Here is a 13,753-nt window from a genome sequence, read left to right as displayed (position 1 = left end):
AATAAATGCTGCTCTAGGCCTGGGGGCAGGAAATCTTGAGGTGACCGACTGGCCCACCTTGCCCTGGACTGAGGAGGTGTTCAGTATTTATGACTTTTAGTGCTAAAACAGAGGCCATTGGGGCAAATTGAAATGTTTGGCCACACACGACTAAAATACGTCACCGTCGGAGAGGCCATGAAATACAAAGGACAAGTCTGAACATCTCATCAGTTATCATAAAATTGTGCTAGGGAATATTACAGGAGGAAGGCAGAGTCTTTCAACCCAGGGTTTAAAGTAAGAAAAAAGGCTAACCCACTGGAGAGCTTTACTTGGCATTTCTAGTTATAGCAGGTAGGAAAGGGCACAGTGTTAATACAAAATTATTAGGTTTCTTGAGAAACTCCTGACCACCCAGTCTCATCTTGACCAATCTCTAGTTGTCATGGGCAACACCTGGATTTTAGGTGGGTTCCCCCACTGACACCCTCCTGTCTGGCTACACAGTGCTCTGTACTAAGTGTCAGGGATCTCCAGAGTATCTGAGCACCTTGAGAATGTGGAACTCAAGCCCCACCTCTTCATTTTTACCACGACTGTCCTCATCTGAGGAACAGAAGCCCTTCCACCCCTTGCTGGAGCTACTCCATCGTCCTTCAGTGTCCAGCTCAAGTGCCCGTCACCTGTGACGGTATCCCTGGACTTCCCTGATGGAGTTGCTCCATCTCAGAGTGAGCCTTCATGACATGGATTTATTAAAAACTTAACACAAAGAGGCAGTAAATTGTGTGTGTTTACCTTTCCCTATTGGACTGTGCATTTCTCAACACCAGGGCTATGAGTTGTTCCTCTTGTATTCTCAACACTATGCACATGCTTGGCATGTCGTGAGCATCCAGCATTTAGCTGCACCTAGAAAACGTGGAATAAATACCTGCTGGGCTTGTAGCTTATAATAATACCAAAACCATGTGTCGAACTGAAATACTAAGTAGAATAATTCCTTTGGCACTGAAGAAAACCATACTATGCTTAGTCAATACAGGGTGGGACAAAGTAGTTTTACAACTGTGAGTACATGAGCCAGAGTTTATCCTTATATTATTATCTAGTCTTTATTGTATTATTGTCCATGCAAACAACAGTTAACCTACTTTTGCTCCACCCTGTAGTGTTTGCCCGATTGAGTGTGGCTGTGGTAAGTAACACTGGATTAAAAAAAAAACTTAAAAACTAAAAAAAAGTAAAATAACAAGTAAGTACTGATCTTTGGGTTACTGTTATTGAATGTAAATGTCTTAGAAGGTAAACCCCTCAAGGGCAGGTACGATGTTGTGTGTGAAGTCTGCTAGGTAACCACCACATGTATTATTCCTAATTTAAAAACTTACGTGCTTTCTCTCTCTCATACATATGACAAAATGTGAGATAAATTTTATGGGCCAGTAGACATGTTTGTGTGCCCTAAATATATTTTTGAGTCTATCCTAAATCAAGAAGAACTATTCATTACTGTGTCCTAACTCATAAGGAAACCAAAGTCAGTCATTCTTCAAATTTAATACCCTGGAACAATATTCTAGTGTTCTAAAATATTCTTTAAACCAATGAGAATCTCTGTTGTATTTGGATGATTGAACTTTGAAGGAGCTCCACATTTTCCTGTGCAGTGCATGAGAAGGGTTTATAGTTTAGATGGATGAAGGCAATAACTGTTGAGATCACAGAATTTCAGTTCTTTGCTAAAGGGGAAAAAGAATACTTTTGTCATTCCTGACTGCTTTGCAAAAGGTAAAATATTTCAGTGCTTTTAAGTTGGAATTAATTTTTAGCCACTACTCAAAGACTCTATGCAATTACACACCAATGGGCATGAAAATGGATTTCCTATTTTATGACCCTTCATTTTTTATCAGTTTGTGCTAAGCTGTGTCCACTGGGAAATATAGTGTATATAAGTGATGTTTCTTTCAGGCATTTCACACATGTGAATCTTTTAAGCATGAGGTAGTGAAACTACGCCGGCCAAATATACTAGGATTCTATGGCTTAAAAAACAAATAAAAGCTGAAGTGGTTTGACTTGAAGATTCTCTGGGGCTTAAGCAGTTCTTCAAAGTGTCATTTTTTAAATGTCATACTAATTATTTGTACCCTCAGTCCTATAAAGCAAATCTCTGTGATAGCTTTTTATGAAGGTGATTTTTCTCACGCACTATTTGGACTATTTCTTCTTGAATATGTACACTGAGAATTTATCTTTGTCCATAAATAGCCAAAATTTTAATGTTGGTTAATTTATTTAGAGTGACTTTTGAACTAATTTTTAGAATACAAAGAAAGCAAGATCTTACTTATTCTTTAATTTGCCTTTTCTTAAAGGCAGTTTTCCAACAAGATTTGCAATTTCTTTTTTATACCTAAGGTAGTTTCTCTGGTATAAGTTTTAAAAGTTGGAATTAATAATTCATGACCGTAGAAAATTACACATATGTCATAGAATATTTTGCAAGCCCATCTGATTTAAGAAATAGAAGGCTAAAGCATAGAAATAAAGATAAATTTTATGAAGTTTCCTTTTGCTAGGTTTCTAATTTTTGTTTTAAATTCCTCTGTTGGGCAAAATTTGGTTTGGAAATATACTGGAGAAATATTTCAAAGACTGATGCATTTTCTCTGTGTTAAAAAATGAGACCATTTAGGAAGATGGCGGCGAGATAGGTGGGAGCGGAGTCCACTTCCCCGCAGCACCATTTAGTTTCCACTTACAAAAAGATAAAACACACAGACTATTAAAAAGAATTCTTACGTTTTTCATTTTCTTAATTGTGCCCAATTATTTTCATTTAAGTGTATGTGAATGAAAGTGTTTTTTCCACACATAATTTATAAAACATGAATTTTTAAAATGGTATTTATAATGTTTTCAATTTTTAGTGTTTCTGAAATAGTACATAATTAAAAATAGATAGGATTTTGAGTGTGAGAGTCTTAACCAAAGCAAAAGCCTTAAATGAAGATGGTATAGAGTTGGAAAATGTGGTTAGAATTTAAGGAATCAAAGGGGAAAATAGTTAAACAAGAGAACAGGAGTTTCAAGCAAGATAAGGAAAAGTAGTAAAAGCAGGTTAAACCGTAGTTTCGTGTGACTTGTAACGGCAGGGGAGAAAAATCCCTCTTTTATCCACGTGTCGTGGTAAACGGGAGAGACACATGAGGCTTTTCACAGCTGTTACATTGGCACCACTTTGGAACTCTATGAACTGAGGGGTGCAGACCCGCAATCTCAAGCCTTCAATCCTTGAGCATAGCGTTTCTCTTCATTTATTTGTGTTTTATACTGTCTCAGCAATATTTTATATTTTATAAATTATATGTTTATGTAAAGTTTTATATGCTGTCTTTAAAAATTTATCTTTAATACTTTAGTTTTGAAGCTATTGCAAATGATGGTGATTTAAAAATTTTTTTACAAATTATTCATGGTACTATACACAGTAGAATAAATTGATTTTTAATTGCATTAGATACTGCAACAGTGAAAATTTATTTAACTAGTTCTACTAGTTTTCTTTCTGATTCATTAGAAATTTCTACACACTGAGTCATGTCATTCTGACAAGGGCGGCTTTTCCTTTTTTCTTCCCAAACTGTATGTCTTCTTTTATATCTTTGTCCTGTTTTATCGCACTGGTTAGAAAATCCAGCACGATGCTGATTACAGACATCCTGTCTTGTTTCCTATCTTAGGCTTAGACATTCAATATCTCACCATCGTGCATGATATTAGCTATAGTCTTTTGTAGGTTCCCTTTGTGAGGATTAGGAAGTTTTCATTTTTCCTAGTTTGCTGTAAAAATTTTTTTAATGATAACGAGTGTTGAATTTTGTATAATGTTTTTTTATACATGTACTTAAATAATGACTTGATTTTTTCTTTCAGTATATTACTATAGCAAATTATACCAATCAATCTTCTTTTTTCTTATTATTGTTCAATTACAGTTGTCCCCCTTTCCCCCCTATTACGCTCCCCCTGCCCTACCTCCTGTCCCCATTGTCTTTGTCCTTCAGTCCTTTACACATGTTCCTTGACGGCCCTTCCCCTATTTTTCCTCATTATCCCTCTCACCCTTCCCTTGTGGTTACTGTCAGTTTGTTCCTTATTTCCACGTCTCTGGTTCTATTTTGCTCGCTTGTTTGTTTTGTTGATTAGGTTCCACTTACAGGTGAGATCATATGGTATTTGTCTCTCACCGCCTGCCTTATTTCACTTAGCATAAAGCTCTTCAGTTCCATCCATGCTGTCACGACGCATAGGACTTCCTTCTTTCTTTACACCAATTAATTTTCATATGTAAAACCAACTTTATATTTTTGGACTGCATCTAATAGATCAGGATTTATTATGCTTTTCATATCGATGGATTTAATTTGCTAATACCTTGTCAAGGACTTTTGCATTTGTGTTCATGAAGAACGTGGGTGTGTAATTTTCCTTTCTTGTACTACCCTCATCTGGCTGTGCTATCAGGTTACAATGGCTTTATAAAGTGAGCTGAGTTTCCTGCCTGTCCCCAGGCAGCAGCCAGTCACCACCTTGCTCTCACACAGTGTCTGGCTTGGGGATAGCATTCTCTAGCTTCTTGTGGTCCACCACCAAACCATGGCTATCCCCATGCACCTGCATCACAGGGGAGGACTCAGATTTCCTGCGCTACACCAATCTTTCTCATCTGCATTCAGTGCGAACCTTTAGAAAAGAGTAGGACAGTGGGTGTGGACACCCCAGGTGTCTGAGCTTCTGAGGACTCTCTGCTATTTAGTGAGTCCACATTTGGCCTTTAACGATTTATGAAACTTTCAGGTTTTTCCTCTTGCCTACCTCTGGGGTGGTCATCTCTTCCTCCCCTGGTTTTGCCAAGGTGAATTGATATTGCCACTCATTGGGTTTCCTTGTGACCTCAGCTCTCTGATTGACACACAAAAATTATTTTTTGTAAACTGGCTTATTCTTATTGTTAGAGTGAGAATGATTTTATATTTAAAATGAAATCACTATATATCTTTTAAGATTTTGAAATGATATTTCTTAATATTGCACTGAAAAGCCTACAAAACGGGTTGGATTTTCTTTCTCTCATTCTTTGGCTCTGGGCTGGACTTCTCAGATTCTGTTTCCTGTCTTAGTAGAATTGATACTGAATGAAAATGATATCCTAGCTTTTCCTAAGTTACAAAGAACATATAGAAAGTTCTTCGGTTGAAGGAGTGAGGGACCATGAGTTAAAAAACAGGGCTGGAATCTCAGTGGACTGATAGATATAAAATGGGGGAGGTAATCCCTGTTTCCTCTATTTCTCATTGGATATGAGGCTAAAATAAAATGGTGTATATAGAAGCCATTTTTAACATTATAAATAGATGTGTTACTCATAAATAATTTTCAGATGGGAGCATACTTTATTTTGCTGTATGTAATGCACTTTTTGCCCAAATTTTTGAGGGAAAAATAAGCATGAGCATTACACATGGGTAGCACTAATTGCATATGATTTTAATTCTTTTATTTATGCTTATGCATTAAGAGTATAACTCTAGAAAGCAATAACGATATCTGTATGCAAAATAATACCCTAGAATACGATAATCAGTTTTGTTTCTAAATGTAAATAAATAAAAAGTTGAATAAAAAATTAAAATGAAAGACTTTTTCCCTGAAAGTTAGGGCCAAAAATGTGGGTGCATATTCTACAGGAGCCCATTATGTATGGCAAAATGAGGTACGTAATTAAAACCTGAATCTTTGAGATGAGTTTTTGTCCTGATAGTATAATGCTGATGAGAGTTTATGGGCTGTGGTGATAGTTGGAGCACAGTTTATACACAGGAACAACTGAGAGATATCGAATGAGCTTCGACTATGCTCTTGCTGGAAAGACACTGGTAAGATAACAAAAGCAGTTGACCTTGTAGTGCTCATATTCTACTGGAATAGAGGAACAACGAGCAAGTTTCTGATGTTCTGCTTTACCCGAGGAAAGTTCTGGCCTAGGATTTTATAGTGTTTTCAACAAAAATACTGTGTGGGGACTTGCTTAGATTAGTTTCCTTGACTTTATTGTTGTATTCTATCCCTCCTTTTTTTAAATATCAGATCCTGTCAGACAGAAAAGTATTTTATTCATGTTTTGCTTTGTGGCCTGCTCTCTTTTCCTGATCATTAGCTATTTATTTCACATTTTTTTGTGGCATGGTAAAAGTTTATGAATTTTGGAATGAACAGATGGAATCACTTTATAATGGAAAACATAAATATATATAAAAATAAATAAAGTTGGATAATAAACACACATATGCCCATCAGCCAGCTTCTCCAACCAAGAACTTGTGGCCATTTCATTCACGTACCCACTCAGTTTTCTTGTCAGCGTGGGTTATTTGAAGCAACTTCCTTGATGTCTGTTCATAAATATTTTTTCAGTTTTATTATAAGCAATAAGGAATCACATTTTAAAGCACAACCAAAATATCATTATCTCATCTAAAAATTAATAACATTGATATCAACTAATAGTACCCAGTAATTGTTGAAATTCCACATTTTTCATCATATTTTCATAAAGTATTTAAATGGAGATGGAGTCATTGCAACATTTTGGTTCCATCCTTTATAGGGATAAAGACATTTGTTATAAGTATCCACAATGGAAGTGAAGATGCCACCTGAATTTCTTAAAGCAAGGGAATGTTGATTAAAGGGTTTTTTTTTAATGTTTTGAAAACTGAGCATTCAAAATGCTCTGCTAGGTGTATAAGGATTCATAAATAGATTTTAGACATCTGTCATGCCTTATAAATAAGTCACAGTTTGTGACTGAGTTGAAACACAAAGCGAAGGTGACCCCCATACAGGCACTGGGGTGCATGCTGTTTGAGGGGGGGGTAGTTCTCAGCCTCCTGAGCGTCCGTGTCAGCGTGTCGGATCAGCCAGGAGATTGCAAGGCACACGTTTCTTAATACTGAAAAGATAGAACTTGGAAAATTAATTAAATTTTTAATAATTAGAGTGGATTTGAAGTTATTTTTGTAATCATGCCAGTCACATTCTGTTTAATTCCAATATGCTTTTATGAATAAAGAAAAAAGGATGGTGGCTTTACAGCTTGGCCTTGAGAGCTGAACGCACTTTGGGAAGGAGGACTGGGCAGGGTGTGTTGTGAAGGCACAACAGTCAGGGTTCTCCTGAGACACAGAGTCCGTGAGATCTTTCTCTCTCTGTATAGGTATGGATATAGATTCATATTTATTGTAGGTATAGATAGATATATAAGTAAACACATTTTTATATCCTTTGTCCCTCTCCACACATGACTTCTTAAAATCAACTGCTCTTTCCCTCTCTCCACCCCACAATGTATGGGGAGGTTTATTTTACAGCTCGCTGTTTATTTATGTAGAGGCTAGCAAGTTCAAATCTGCAGTGGGGCCGTCAGGCTCGAGACCAGGCAAAAGTTGATGTTGCGCTCAAGACTGACGGCAGTCTGCTGGCAGAATTCTCTCTTTTTCAAGGAAGGTCTGTCTCTTTTTGTAAGGCCTTTGGTTGCATGAAGCCCACTCACATTATGGAGGGCAATCTGCTTTACTCAGAGGAGACTTAAATGTTAACCTCATCTAAAAATACCTTCACAGCAACATCCATGTATGTTTGACAAGTATCTGGATGCTGTGCCTAGATAAGCTGACTCTCAAAATCAGCTACCATAGGCGGAGACAAAGGGCATCGGCAGGCAATCGGGCTTCCAAGCTCTTTCAGGGGAAGGCGAGTAGAGCACTTTAACCAGAGGAAAGGTTCATGGTTGGACATAGTAGGTAGCAGAACGAGTAAGATAAATTAATAAATACACTGAAGTTTGTCCTCAATTATTGTTAAAGTTGCTGCTAAATAATACATATTATGTTTCTGAAAAGAACCAAATTTTGTTGAATTTGATCTGTTGATGTGTAGGAGTAAGAAGATGGAGCATCTGCGGCATATTTTATTAATGCAGTCAATTTTCATTTATTAATAATAATGGAAACAGGGTCCACATGGTTACCGAGCTTTGTAGATAACATTTAACACATTAATATTGAGATTTTTTTATTACTCACTCAGAACTTGGATTTTTACTTATATTTTTAACAAGGAGAAATATTTATGTTTTATCTTTTCTTCCTTTCTAATGATGATTGACAGAACTGAAAAGAACAGGTAGAAATTGGCTAATCCTTAAAGCCAATAATTGTTAACTGTTAGTCATCATAATGGAAAGTTCTTGTTAGCTTATTTCACTAATCTTGTTTGTTATATTTATATGTGATATTTGCTGTGGTTTTATGGGCTTGGTCTCTGTGAATCTCTTTGTAGTTACATGAATTTTTAATTTAATTCTCTACAGTATTCTACCTGTAATTTTGTTAATTTGCCAGCAACCATATATGGTCTATTCCTTGTTGGTGATGAGCTAACTCTCCTAGGTATGACTAGGAGAGTAGAACGGAGTGGAGTAAAACATTTGGAATAAATACACAGACATAAGCAGAGCTAAAATACTCTTCTGTAATTATATTTTTGTTTTTGTCACCAAAGTCTTATTTCCTCCCTTGAATATATTGCTTTAATGAGCTGTTAGTAAAGATAATGATACATTAATGAACTTCAATCTTTGGACAAGCCAATCATCAAAGACAGATGGAAATAACTAACATTAACAATCTTCCTTAGGGAATTGGATTCTTGTTTTTATTTTCTAAAAAGGCCAGCTGATTCCAGAATTTACACAGTAATTCTAGCTTGTGCGTAACCTGTGAACAAATAAAACACCAAAGATTTGCAACAAAACATTTTGTAGATAGGTTTTGTTTACTAAAGCTTAATTATCCTTTTATATTACAAAGCAAATGTGTCTCCATTGGCAGTCTTCTGGAAAGTCGAATGCTCACGCCAGGCTCCTGATGGCTGAAAGGGAATGGCTGGTGCTCTTTCCTCTAGTGGTGGGGCATGGGTATGACAGCATTGTGGGAAGCCGTCCCCTCACCTCACAGTCACTCTGTGATCCAGATTTCTCAGCACTGAGACGACCCACCTGTTTGGAGAGAAGTGGAGAAGGTGCCGACTCTGCTTCTGTTCACTCACTTAGCATTTAAACTGTTAAAAAGTAAGATGTGATTGTGTCACAGTGTTTCCATTTGGTGTGGAGACCAAGCTGGGCAGAGCTGGGGCCAAACCTGTTACCCTCTCATGTCCCCTGAGCTGTGTTTGTCTCAGGCTCATGAACGGGTTCCTCATCCAACCCTCTAGAGCTCAGGCACAAGTCTGACTCCACAGCTAACCCATTGGTCAAGTCCTTCAGCAACTGGTATAAAAAAAACCCCACCCAATTAGGATAGCTTTCCTCAAAAGTCAGGTACTTAGGATTTATGAACCCCACATTCAGCCAAGTCAAAACAAAAAAAAAAAATAGAATACAGGCAAAATTTTGTTCAATCCAGAAACTATCACTTTCAGCATATTGGTATATTTTTTGTTTAATCATTTTGTTTATAGATGTTTTGTTCATCATTAAAAGCATAAGATATGTAATATTTTCAATTTACTGTATTATAATTATCTTGTAAAAATCCTCATAAGCCAAATTTTTATTTTTATAAAATAATCCAGTGCACTTATGTACTGTAATTTACTTCACCCATCTTCCATTACTGGACATTGACATTATTTCCAATGATATTATTGTGCTGTGGGCTGCCCAGACCACCCCCGGATTCAGAGATTTGCTAGGGAGGACACATGGGACTCAGTGTGTAGCTATACTCACAGCTAAGGTTTATTACAGTGAAAGGGTACCGACCAAAATGAAGAAAGGGAAAAGGCACCTGCGGTGAGGTCCAGAGCAAACCGGGAGTGAGCTTTCAAAAGTCCCCTTCCAGCAAGTCTCCCAGACGCGCGTAATGCCTCCAGCCATGAATCATGATGCGTGTGAAGTGGTGCGTACTGGGGAATCTCTTTAGAGACTGCGCCCCCGGCTTTGACTGGGGAATGGAGACAGAGGCGTCCTCTGCTCAGCATGTTCCAATATCCTTCTGCGTAAACACTATTGTTTGCACAGTCTAGACATAGGGATACACCCTTATCTTTTAGTGAAAGTATTACAGCCGTAAAGGGAACTATTTACCCACCAAGTTCCCACATGCCAGTTAAGGGTCAACTTTGCAAGGCTGCCTTTCTAAGAAACCAGTCTCGAGTTTGCAGTGTTAACTCACTTCCTCATAATTACTGTCAATAATTCTATAGTAAACATTTTTGTTAAAGAATCTTTTGGCATATTTCAGCTTATTTCCTTATGAAGTGAACTCCTAGATTGATGTTACATAAAAATAGGAATATTAAAAGACTTCTCTTACTGACAACTCGACTTCCCAAATTTTCCTTTTCATCAAGCATGGAGGAGTGTGGGAACTAAGACCTTGACTAAAATAAGTGAGATCCATGTGGTCCAAACATCAATATATAATAAACCTGAAAGAATTAATTAAAAAAAATTTAGAATTATACGAGACCTAAAAAAAGGCTTGTTACTTTCTTCTGTGGGGGGAGGGAGTGGAGAGTAGCACATTTCTACTGAATTATCACCCAATATCCACTTTCCTCTTGGACCTCCGTCTTTTTTGGTTTTTGCCTATAAATATATAACATCATTTTCTTCTGTAAAACGTGCACAACCTGCTCATTTCAAAATCCATTTGTTCCCAATGATTCGCACATATTCTGTACCGGGCGTTGTGGTTGTGCAGAGGGAAAACGGTGCACCAGGCTCAGCCCGTGCCTCCTGGAGGGCGCGGTCTGCCGCCTGTAGGGGCTGTGTTTGTCAGCGCTCCTTGGCTAAGACGGCAGGTGAGCTGCCATCAGGAGGCATTTTCAGGTCATGTCTTCACCTAGCTGCCTCTGCATTGCAGAGGTGTCTGTGATGGTTCTGCTACCCAGGCTCCTGCTCTAGTTCATCAAGAATCTTTGCTTTCTAAGCCTGAGAACCGAAGTTTTTCCAGAGCTACTTATGACACTGCACACTGCCTCTGACTTCCGGGGAGGGGAGCATGTGGTAAGTTGTGACTCTTTAAAGATGTTGTGGCTCCCCATTTACCTGCCCCCCCCCCCCAAAAAAACCCCATTGTGGTCATTGAGGGAAAATTTAAAGAAAACATTTACTTTTGTACATATGTTACAAGGAGTTTAAATAGTATTTTCTTCTCATAAGTATGAAATGTCCTTCTTAGGAAAAAAGGTACAATTTGGTCTCCATCTCATGCCTCCCTAGAAGTTCACATCCCTAAAGTTATGTGATGTTTTCTCCAGAGTTTGCTTTTGTTCATAGTTTTCTACATAATTTTGTCTGTTTTTACCTAAAATTATATAGCCTATTTTACATATGCCTTTCTCTAAAATATAGTTAGTTATTATTTGCAGAAAACTTGGAAAATACAGAACACTATCACAAAAAAAAAATCACAATCCTGTAATATTCCGCATCCAGAGATACTCACTGACAAATTCTGGTGTATTTCCTACAATCTATTTTCCAGGGGGGTGTGTGTGTGTGTGTGTGTGTGTGTGCGTGTGTTTGTTGTCATTGTTGTCGTTGTTGTTAGTTAAACAACAGTGCGCCATAGCAGCCCTCAGAGGTAGTTCCTGTGACGTGAAACATGTCATGATTCAGGTGATTCAATCTTCATTTTTAAAAAGGAAAGAATTTATTATTTAGGTTCTATGAAAATGGAATAGCCATCGTATTGTTCTCAGTTATTCTCGCCTTGTTTCCTGGGTCTCTGGGTACGTGTTCCACACAGTCAGCCATTGTACGTGCACGACAGACATCAGCTACTGGTCATTGTTTTGGATCATCATAGACTAAGATTCCATTTGAAAGGCTGTTTCATTTAAACGGTGAGTTCAAGTTGATACCCTAGTAAATAACTTGTTTGGCTCCTGGGAAAGTAGAATAAGCAGAAAGGAAACGATGAGGTAAAGCAGGAGTAAGTTTTAAGTCCTGCTACAAACTCCAGGTGCCTACATGGGACCCTACGAGAACTGTGTACAGCAGGGACTGGAGGAACAGCTTGCACTCTGAACATCATGATTTCCGAATTCTTCCTCAATTTGGATTCGTGTCTTGCTCTTCAGATAAGGGTTTATTTATCTAAACAAAAACAAAAATCAAGATTTTTTCTGAGATTTTCAGGGTGTTGGTATATTTGAGGATACATGTTTTTCCTGACCTTTATACGTGGAAGACAGTTTGGTTATAAAATTTTTGTTTCACAACTTTCCTTTTCCTGGAAATTTGGTTGGTGGTATTCTATTACTTACTGGTTCTTTGGCTGTTACTTAGAAGAAATTTGGGAACAAACATAGTTTTACACCTTTGAAATGTTTTCTTTCTAAATATGTATGAATATTTTTATATTCCTAAAATGTACATTTTCTTATCCTTGTGATTTTGCAGAATGTACTTGCATACAAACCTTTTTAAATTCATTTTTCCTTAAAAACCAATGAACTCCAATACTGAGAAGATGTACATCTTTTTTTCAGCTCAGCAAATTATTATTCAATAGTGTATGTTTTCTTTATTTCTGATTATTCTGGTTTCACCCTCAGTAATGGGTATGACTCCTTTGACAGATATTTATTCTTTTCTCCTCTTTAATCTATAATCTTGTCTCTTGTAATTTTCATCTTTGGACACTTTTCTTCTGCATTTTAGGACTGCTTGCCAACCCCAGTCATTTGATATTCCGCACTGTCTATAACATCCCTACAATTCTGAAGTACATTTTAATTCTGCCATTGTGTCTTTGGTTTTATTATATTTCTGCCTTTTTAAAAGGTCTCATTTCAATTTTTCTTTACCTTATAAATATTATTTTTTTAATGTTTTAGTTTATTTCCTCCTTATTGCTTTTGTCCTCTATTTTAAAGAGTTGTTTTGTTATCTTACATTGAGAATGCCAACACTTTTTTTCTGGGTCTAGTAGAATATTTTAAGGCTTAAAAGACTTTTACTAGATTTTCAGAATTGAAAACTATATTAGTTTCCCAGGGCTACTCTCTAACAATTTGCCACAAACTTGGTAGTTTGAAACAACACAAATTTATTCTCTTACAGTTCTAGAGGCCAGAGATCCAAAATCAATTTCCCTGGACTAAGTCAAGATATCTGAACTGCAGAGCTGAATCCTTCTTGCGGCCAGGGAAGGATTTGGGTTTGTCCGTTTGTGTTTGCCTTTTCTAGCTTCCAAATACTGCTTGCGTTTCTTTGCTTGTGACCTGTTCCTCAGTTCAGTCTCTCTCTCTCCTGTCATCGGATTTCCTTCTCTTCTGTAGTGAAGTCTCTGTGAGGGTACTTGTGAGTACCTGTAGACCAACCTGGATGGTTGACGATTCTAATTTTAATCATATCTGCAAAGTTCCTCTTGGCATAAAAGCTCGTGTTTACAAGTTTCAGGGATTAGGACATGAGTATCTCTGGGGCCAGTGTTCCTTCAGTCTACCACAGGGGAGCTTTCCCCTTGTGTCACTGTCACTTGTCCTTCAAATTCATAGTGACCTGGGTTCACACAGCCACTTTGGCCGTCTGAATTTAGGCATGAGACTTAATTTTGTTTTCTCTTCTATTAACCTTGGGATAAACTCAGCATCCGCCTTTTAGGGTTATTGTGCAGAATAATGTAGG

At 37.4% G+C, this 13,753-nt stretch overlaps 1 protein-coding gene across 1 annotated transcript in view; it reads left to right on the top strand.

Annotated features, from left to right (window-relative positions):
• The window catches only part of IQCM (IQ motif containing M), a 225,963-nt gene that overhangs the window by 56,113 nt on the left and 156,097 nt on the right, over positions 1-13,753 (top strand). Inside the window, exon 7 of the mRNA XM_071222322.1 lies at positions 10,818-10,917. Coding sequence (XP_071078423.1) covers positions 10,818-10,917 — 100 coding nt within the window. The remainder of the gene's footprint in view (positions 1-10,817; positions 10,918-13,753) is intronic.

This window comes from Desmodus rotundus, chromosome 9, assembly GCF_022682495.2.
Source record: "Desmodus rotundus isolate HL8 chromosome 9, HLdesRot8A.1, whole genome shotgun sequence".
Classification (NCBI taxonomy): Eukaryota; Metazoa; Chordata; class Mammalia; order Chiroptera; family Phyllostomidae; genus Desmodus; species Desmodus rotundus.
Note: the sequence above shows the minus strand (reverse complement) of the source record. Positions and strands in the feature narration are given on the sequence as shown.